This window comes from Rhinopithecus bieti, unplaced genomic scaffold (assembly GCF_001698545.2).
Source record: "Rhinopithecus bieti isolate Rb0 unplaced genomic scaffold, ASM169854v2 scaffold_20175, whole genome shotgun sequence".
NCBI lineage: Eukaryota > Metazoa > Chordata > Mammalia > Primates > Cercopithecidae > Rhinopithecus > Rhinopithecus bieti.
The window spans coordinates 234469-243882 of NW_016809984.1; the positions used below are offsets into that span (position 1 = coordinate 234469).

Consider the following 9414-nt stretch of genomic DNA (forward strand, 5'->3'; position numbering starts at 1 on the left):
GGGCGCGGGCCTCCGGCCTGAGGCCCGGCGAGGTGCGGGCGGGAGCGGGGCGCGGAGCCGGCTCGGATGGGCAGCTCCGCCCGCGGGTGCAGGGCCGGGCTTCGGCTTCACCGCAGCCTCGCCTGAGCGGGCGCCCCTGAAGTGGAGGGCGGGCTGCTTGGGCCGCGGGCCTCGGGAGGATGGTGGCGCCCTGGCGCGTCTCCGTCAGGGTTTGCCTGTCGCACCTGAGGTGCTTCGAGCTCAGACAGGGACTCAACCTCCTGAGGCCCTCCGAGTGCCCTCGCGATGCCAGGCTCTGCTGGCTTCTGCTGGGTACTTTGCCCAAGGTCGTCTCCGTGTGCGGGGACGTGGGTGAGGGGGCCACTGACGTCGTGGGTCGGCAAAGGGTCCGCTGCAGCGCAGCGGCCGGCGCGGGGCTCGCTGAGAGCCTCCCCCGAGCAGGACCTCTGGGCGGCGTCTTCCTGCATCTCCGCCTCTGGCTTCGCGCCGGCGCTCTGTTGGTGAAATTCTTCCCCCTCCTTCTCCTCTACCCCCTCACCTACCTGGCTCCCAGCATCTCCACCCTCTGGCTCCACCTGCTTCTGAAAGCCACCGAGACCTCAGGCCCAACCTACATCAAACTGGGCCAGTGGGCCAGCACCCGGCGCGATCTATTTTCCGAGGCTTTCTGTGCCCAGTTTTCCAAGCTGCATGTCCGAGTGACCCCCCACCCGTGGGCTCACACCGACCGCTTCCTTCGGCAGGCTTTTGGGGAGGACTGGGGGAGCATCCTCTCTTTTGAGAACCGGGAACCTGTGGGCTCAGGCTGCGTGGCCCAGGTGTACAAAGCATACGCCAACATTGCCTTCCTGGAGACTGACAGCGTCCGGAGACTTGGCAGGGCCTCCTGTCTGCCCACCCTCCCAGATGCTGGGGCAGTCGGGGGCCTGAGAGAGCTCTTTGGATACCTTGTAAATGGCCGGAAACCTCCAGGAAATCTCGCAGACCAGTCGTTTCTAGAAAGGCTGCTCCTCCCTAAAGCTGACCTGGTTGGATCAAATGCAGGGGTGTCTCAGGCTCAGGTCCCTGGCCACCAACTTGAGCCAGGTCACCTCATCCCGGTGGCAGTGAAAGTAAGTGCTCTGAGAGCTCACAGCTCACCTCTCCACTGAGCTTTCCCAGATCAGAAACACCTGCCATGCAAATGGCCCCCACGTTTATTTCTTTTTGCCTTACCAATATCTGAGAGCTTATTTCATGCAAGCTGTTTCATTTATTGGCTTGAAGTGGCGCTGTGAATAATCAGATACAGGAAAATGAACTGGGTCTGGAGTGAACTAGCTGCTTGGAAGTCAGGACCACATTCTCTTTCCTTTGATGAGAAGCCACCTGGCTCTTCCTTGGATGGTGGGACCCAGCCCTGGCTGGGTAAAATGTGTCCAGCAGATTTCTCCTCCTGTCTCATGGTTCCTCTTTCCGACAGGTGTTACACCCTGGCCTACTTGCTCAGGTGCATATGGACCTGCTGCTAATGAAGATTGGCAGCCGAGTCCTCGGACTTTTGCCAGGCATCAAGTGGCTTAGCTTGCCTGAGATTGTGGAGGAATTTGAGAAGCTGATGGTCCAACAGGTGAGTTCTCCTCCCCTCAGCTGTAAATAGCACCTAACATAGTTCTTGCCATTAGCTGCTGCTTAGTAAATGAATGAATAATTTTCTGGTATGTCATAGCTCATATGATGTGTTAGAGCTGGTAACACTAGCTGATAAAACAGAGAACACCCAAATCTCAGTGGCTTAATGCAACGAGTTAATTTTTTGCTCATATCAAAGTTCTAGCCGAGAGTAGTGGCTCATGCGTGTAATCCTAGCACTTTGGGAGGCTGAGGCGGGTTGATCACTTGAGGCCAGGAGTTCGAGATCAACCTGGCCAATATGGTGTAACACTGTCTCTACTAAAAATACAAAAACTAGCTGGGCGTGGTGGTGCATGCCTGTAATCCCAGCTACTCAGGAGACTGAGGCATGAGAATTGCTTGAACCTGAGACGGAGGTTGCAGGGAGCTGAGATCACGCCACTGCACTTCCAGCCTGGGCAACAGAGGGAGACTCCATCTCAAAAGAAAAATAAAAACAAAAAACAAAGTTCTATGCAGGTGAACTGAGGCAGAGAAAGGGAGCTCTTTATTTTATTATTTTAAAAATAGAGACAGGGTCTTGCCATGTTGCCCAGACTGATCTCGAACTCCTGGGCTCAAGCCATTCTCCCTCCTCCGCCTTCCAAAGTGCTGAGATAACAGACCTAAGCCACCGTGCCCGGTCAAGAGAGGAATCTCTACTCCCTAGTTTCAGGGGACTCAATTTCTTCCCAAGTTTGGCACTGCCTCCTTCAACATGTGTCATCTGGGGTTAGTGTGGATTGAAGGGAGAGGCCATGCAGGGTCACATAAGAGATTTTGTGGCCAGGCCTGGAAGTGGCAAACATCGCTTCTTCCCTGTTCACTGATCAGAGCTTTAACCGCATGGGCCCAGTGTAACTGTGAGCTTGGGAAACACAGTCTTCCTTTGTGCCAGGGAGGAAAAGGAAATGATTCTGGTAGAGAGCATCTAGCATTATTTCTGCCATAATCACTGACTCCAGAGTGAGAAAATAATTAGCAAAGTCACACACTGTGCCTTTGTTCTGCTTTGATTCCAGGGCAAATTGAGTCAACAAGGGCCTCCTTCATGCTCAGGGCCCTTGGGACATTTGTATAAGGATACAGACTTAGCAAACACACTGAGGGTCAGGGCTCCACATAGGCACCTGTTGGCTCCTTGTTGGGTAGTGCAGAAATTGGCAGGTTTTCAGAAGCAACCTGCCAAGTCTTTGTTTAGAGCCTCTGAGTTAAGATTTCAAGTCCTAGGGATTCATTCTAATGTTTAGAAAGTCTCAGTCTGTTCGGACAGAATGCCATAAACTGAGTAGCTTACAAACAACAGAAATGTATTTCTCGAGGTTCTAGAGGCTGAAAATTCTAGATCAAAGCATCTGCAGATTGGTGTCTGGTGAGGCCTCACTTTCTGGTTCATAATTGGCACCTTCTGTGTCATCACACGGTGGAAGGGGTAAGGGGTCTGTCTTGGGTCCCTTGTGTAAAGGCGCTAATCCATTCATGCAGGGTCTGCTCTCATGACCTAATCACCTCCTAAAGGCCCCATCTCCTAATACCATCACCTTAGGGCTTAGCATTTCAACACAGGAATTTTGGGAGGACACAAACATTCATAGCTACAGAGCAATGTAATTTGATAATAAAAGCAAATTAAAACAGAGAAAATGGCATCAATTCCAACAACCATCTCTGCATTAATTCCTCTCAGTCCTCCCACTCATTGGAGTTTTAGCTCCCCTTGCAGAAGTCTGACAGACATCATGTGGTTCCATCACTTCAAACTCACGTCTCTGAATTACACCCCATTTGCCTTAAAAATCAGCTCTTCCTACTAAGCCTCTCTCCATCTCTCAGTAGTCCCATCACGTTCCCAGGCTGGAAACCTTAGAGTTGTGGGTCTGGATATAGTGTGTGAGTGTCTCTCCATTCATTTATAAGTTTATGTAATAGTGACTAAAATCTCTGTTAGGGCTTGGTGCGGTGGCTCATGCCTGTAATCTCAGGACTTTGGGAGGCTGAGGTGGCTGGATTGCTTGAGGTTAGGAGTTTGAGACCAGTTTGGGCAACATGGTGAAACCTCATCTCTACCAAAAATACAAAAAATTAGCCAGGCGGCGCTTGCCTGTAGCCCAGCTACTCGGGAGGCTGAGGTGGGAGAATCGCTTGAATCTGGGAGGCAGAGTTTGCAGTGAACCATGACCACGCCACTGCACTCCAGCCTGGGTGACAGAGTGAGACCCCATCTAAAAAAAAACAAAAAACAAACTCTGTTAGAAGCTGGTAAACAAAGAAAACAAGTGAGCTTTCCTATCCTTAAGAAAGACAGTCAGGGCCAGGCACAGTGGCTCACACCTGTAATCCTAGCACTTTGGGAGGCAGTGGCAGGTGGATCACTTGAAGTCAGGAGTTCAAGACCAGCCTGGCCAACATGACGAAACACTGTCTCTACTAAAAACACAAAAATTAGCTGGGCATGGTGGCACACACCTGTAATCCCAGCTACTCGAGAGGCTGAGGCAGGAGAATCACTTGAACCCAGGAGGCGGAGGTTGCAGTGAGCCAAGATCACGCTTTGCACTCCAGGCTGGGCAACAGAGCAAGACTCCTTCTAAAAAAAAAAAAAGAAAGACAATTAGCCCTCTGTCCATGGGTTGTGTATCCCTGGATTCAATAAAAAAATGTAGTTAGGTATATGATAGTTGCATCTGTATTGAACATGTACAGACTTTTTTTTCTTGCATTATTCCCTTAATGCAGTTTAACAATGATTTACAGAGCGTTTAGATTGTGTTAGGTATTATAAATAATCTAGAGATTATGTAAAGTGTGTGGGAGGGTATGCATAGGTTATATGCAAATACTATGCAATTTTAAGTCAGGGATTGAGCCATCTGCTATCTGAGGGAGGCCCTGGAAGCAATGAACCTGAGCCTGGCTGAACCTGAGCATGGTTCAGCAGGGCTCAGAGGAGGATGTGGTTGGTGTCCTTGGCTTGAGCTGCGTATTGAAAGGTGACTCATGTTTGCAGTTGGACCAAGTTGGGGAATAACATTCCAATTAGAGGCAGTAAAGAAGCCAGAGGAGAGCTGGGGGTGTTAGCCACTCTGGGATGTCGAGCACTCTGTGGAGTTGGGTGAGGCCAGGTCTTGGGTGGTAAAAGGAAGGGGAAAGTGCCATGAGAGATAGACCTGGACAGAGAAGTAGGGGCTAAATCATGACCCACCTGGATGCCATTCTAAGGAGTGCAGACTTCACCATGCAGGTGATGGATTGGAGAGGAAGGATGGGTCAAGGAGCACACCCGAGGCACCTCTGTTTGTGCTCAGGTGATGGGACCTGAGGGCATGTGCCTTGGGAGTGGCATTGTGGGAGAGGGACTGATCTGAGGGCGGTGAGGTCTGTAGACTTGATGGCACTGGGCCATTGCTGTGCATGGAGGGGAAGAGAGAAGGCGTGATCTGGGGACTGAAAGGTGACTGAATGTGTGGGGATGGTGAAGGGAAATTCCATTGGGTCTCTGGGCTCCCACCGGGCCACATCCAGGTGTCGTTGGATATGTCACTCTGGAGGCTGCCATTGAGGTCTGACCTGGGGATCAAGGTGCTGTCAGACACCGGCTGAGGGCTTGGTAGATGTCAAGGGGGCACACGTGCTGACTTCAGTCAGGAGAAAGGACATCAGCTCCTGGGGGTACAGGAGACACGGCCAAGACAGGACAGTGAGAGGCAGCAGGGACGCCGGGAGAGTGAAGGGCAGGTGCCAGAGGAAGAGCCACCACGAACAGCCAGGTCAGCAGCAGCACCAGCCCCAGATGCCCACAGAGGTTGATGATAAACCTGGAACTGGTCCTTTCGGTCTGTTGAGTGGTGGTTGGGGAGAGTAGCAGTGGCAATGTTGATGCGGTGGGTGGAGAGCTGCTGTGAAATGGGGAGCCATGTGTGGAAGTGGCTACAGCATGCTGGCCCTCATGGAAAGAGAGGGCTGGGGGCTGGGCCTAGAGAAGCCAGATCCCAGGGAGACGGAGAAGGGACCCATGGGCTGGTGTGAGGCAGATGGGTGGTAAGGGTGAGAGTAGTGGAGAAGCAGTGCAGCCCAAAGCCCACCAGGGCACCTGCTGTCTGCAGCCTCCAGGAGTTCACACAGAGATCTGGGATTGTTGGGGCAGGCTGTAGCCCACGGATGTTGCCTCCTGAGTTTCTGGACAAGTCCTGTGGGGCAAGCTGGTGGGGAAGGTGCAGTGGATCTCATGACTTGCCAGCTCCTTGGCACTGCAGATGTCAGTGTGACTGTGCCCAGACTAGCCCTCATCCTTTCTGTTCATTTCTCTGTAGATTGACCTGCGTTACGAAGCTCAGAATCTAGAACACTTCCAGGTCAACTTCCAGAATGTGAAAGCCGTCAAGTTCCCCACCCCTCTGCGCCCCTTTGTCACCAGGGAAGTCTTGGTGGAAACGTATGAAGTAAGAGTGGTGGCTTTGCCGGGCCATACCTTTCGCTTGCCACTTGCAGTGGGGTTGTCTCCAGCCCACAGAAAGGCTTCAGTCTGGAGAGAGGATGGGATTTGTGTGGTAAAATTGTGAGGAGCTGGGATGTGTTGGCCTCGGGGGGAGGTAGTGTTGTAGTGAGGTAGCTGAGAGCACTGGGTGTGGCCCGACCTCCTAGATTTGAAAATCTACTCTCCCGTTTTATTAGCTAGTGACCTGCCTTAGAGGATTGTCTCAGGAGTAAATGACACACTGAATGCAAAATGGGGAGCTGGGCACAGAGAAAGTGCTGAACAACCTTGTGTCATCTCACTTGCCCTAGCTATCCTCTACTCTAGTTCAGCCTTCTCTCTGAAGCCCAGGCTAGAGTGCAGTGGCATAGTCTCAGCTCACTGCAACCTCCACTTCCCAGGTTCAAGTGATTCTCGTGCCTCAGCCTCCCAAGTAGCTGGGATTACAGGTGCGTGCCACCACACCTGGCTAATTTTTGTATTTTTTAGTAGAGATGGAGTTTTGCCACGTTGGCCAGGCTGGTCTCGAACTCCTGACCTCAAGTGATCTGCCCGCCTCGGCCTCCCAAAGTGCTGGGATTACAGGCATGAGCCACTGCACCCAGCCCAGCCTCCTCTTTATAGATGGTGATATGAGATTCAGGGAATCTCATGAACATGACGTGAACCACGCAGTGTTCCTAGCTGTGTGAACTTGAGCAAGCTGCTTAACTTCTCTGGGCTTTGATTCTTTTATTTGTTAATTAGGGATAACAAGATCTATCTCCATGGATTGTTTTGAAAATTTTTTATTTTTTTGAGACAAGGTTTGCTCTGTTGCCCAGGCTGTGGTACAGTGGCATGATCTTGGCTCACTGCAGCCTCCACCTCCTGGGCTCAGGTGATCCTTCCACCTCAGCCTCCCAAGTAGCTGGGACCATAGGCATGAGCCACCATGTCTGACTAACTTTTGTATCTTTTTGTAGAGCCTGGGTTTCACCCTGTTGCCTAGGCTGGTCTCAAACTCCCGAGTTCAAGCGATCCTCCTGCCTTGGTTTCCCAAAGTGCTAGGATTATAGGTGTTAGCCACCACACCTGGCTACTTTTTTTTTTTTTTTTTTTTTTGTAGAGATGGGGTCTCCTTATGTTGCCCAGATCCCTACTGGCTGATTCTTGCCCAGAAACCAATTCTCTGGTGCCCACCCCTATCTTTTCAGGACATCACATCTCTTATCTTCAGTAGCAGAGTTAATAGGTTTCCTTTCCAATAAACCTATGTGACTTGTCTTCCTTCTGATAGCTGTTATAGGAAGGAATGTAAAGAAGTTCAAATCAATGTGTCGATGACAGATTTTTGTTTTGTTTTGTTTGAGACAGAGTCCCTGTCACTCCGGCTAGAGTGCAGTGGCGCAATCTCAGCTCACTGAAGCTGTGACTTTCCGAGCGGAGGTGATTCTTCCACCTCAGCCTCTTGAGTAGCTAGGACCACAGTTGTGCACCACCACACATGGCTAATTTTTGTATTTTTTGTAGAGATGGGGTTTTACCATGTTGTCCAGGCTGGTCTTGAACCCCTGGGCTCAAGCGATCCACCCATGTTGGCCTCCCAAGGTGCTAGGATTACAGGTGTGAGCCACTGCACATGGCTGAATGACAGATGGGTTCTAGGAAAGGAAGAACTCTTTGGGTTACTTCCTAATCAGTGAGAAGTCAGTGCTATAGTGCCACGTGGGAGGAGGAGCTGGCATCACAAGCTGGCTGGGATTAAGCTGTTCTCTCTCTGGTCTTTCTGAAGGAGAGTGTGCCTGTGTCCAGTTACCAGCAGGCAGGAATTCCTGTGGACTTGAAGAAGAAGATCGCACGGCTGGGGATCAACATGCTCCTGAAGATGGTGAGCTCATGGTTGGAGCGGTCTCAGGCCCAGCATGTGTTCAGCTTGCAGATGGGGAGTGGGCTGGGACTCTGGCTATCTGGGTGGGAAGGAGAGCCAAGCAGCAAGCCACCAGGTTGAGAAAGTCTGGTCTAGAAAGAGTGGAGGCTAACATAAATGGCCATATGTCCATGGTGTCTGTGAAGCACTTTTTTTTTTTCCTTTTTTAAGATAGGGTCTCGTTCTGTTGCCCAGGCTGGAGTGCAGTGGCAAGATCTCCACGCACTACAGCCTCAACCTCTTGGGCTCAGGTGATCCTCCCTCCTCACTCCTCAGCCTCCTGAGTAGCTGGGACTACAAACATGAGCCACCAAGCCTGGCTAATTTTAAAAATTGTTTTGTAGGGGCAGGGTCTCACTATGTTGTCCAGGGGAGTCTTAAACTCCTGGGCTCAAGCGATTCTCCCACCTTGGCCTCCCTCCCAAAATGTTGGGATTACAGGCATGAGCCACTGTGCCCAGCCTCTTAAGTACTTTGTCAGTGGCTCAGGCTCTGTGTGCTGTGGGAAGAAGGGTGACCATGACCCAGTTCTGCCAGCATTGCCTGTAGTTTAGCGAACAGCTGAGACAATATCATATTTTAAATGCTGCTTTGCTCATTTGTTCAGCACATGTTTATTGAGCACCTGCTAGGTGCCAAGCACTGAATTAAGGGCTGGGATTACAGTAGTGAGCAAAATAGACACAATCACAATGCTCATGACATACTGTTCCTTGGGAAGACAGGCTACGACTAAGTCACTAATTTATAGGGATAGGTGCAGGGTGCCAAAGGGTCATTTTGGAGGGTTTTGTGCTAACCCAGGGATTCACTCAGGAAGTGGCTCCATCTCGGCCGCAGTGTGAAGGTCTAGGTGTCACTGCATAAGGACAGGCGGCAGGGAGTTGTCCAGAGAGAACAGCCTTTGCCGAGACCTGGGGTGAGCTACTGCATGATGCCTTTGGAGAGACGAAAACACTTAGTATGGCTTGGAAGAGAGTTTGAAGGAGGGGGCAGTGATTGCTGAGGCTGAGGAGGTGAAAGGGGCCTGATCACGAAGGGTCTAGTAAATATATGAAAGAGTTTGGACTTTAATCCAAGGGCAGATAAGTTCATTTTGAAGCTTTTTACCCTTAACTTTAAAAAATTGAATTCCAATAATATTTAAATAGAAGGTACTCAGATCTTAAATGATGCTTAGTGAATTTTTAAAAAGCATCCCAGTGCCCAGATTAGGACATAGGAGAGTTTTGGGTGGGTGCAGTGGCTCATGCCTGTAATCCCAGCACTTCAGGAGGCTGAGGCGGGGAGATTGCTTGAGCCCAGGGGTTTGAGACCAGCCTGAGCAACATTTCGAAACCCTGTCACTAGAAAAAAAAAAAAAAAAAAAAAAAAAAAA

The 9414-nt window shown here is 50.7% G+C and overlaps 1 protein-coding gene across 1 annotated transcript in view; it reads left to right on the forward strand.

Moving 5' to 3' along the window:
• The first annotated feature begins 1 nt into the window (after nucleotide 1).
• ADCK2 (aarF domain containing kinase 2) overlaps nucleotides 2-9414 on the forward strand; it is a 23444-nt gene continuing 14031 nt past the window's right edge. The window contains exons 1-4 of the mRNA XM_017891066.1: nucleotides 2-1112; nucleotides 1463-1609; nucleotides 5964-6092; nucleotides 7902-7997. Of these exons, the coding sequence (XP_017746555.1) occupies nucleotides 180-1112; nucleotides 1463-1609; nucleotides 5964-6092; nucleotides 7902-7997 (1305 nt within the window). The 5' untranslated portion in view covers nucleotides 2-179. The remainder of the gene's footprint in view (nucleotides 1113-1462; nucleotides 1610-5963; nucleotides 6093-7901; nucleotides 7998-9414) is intronic.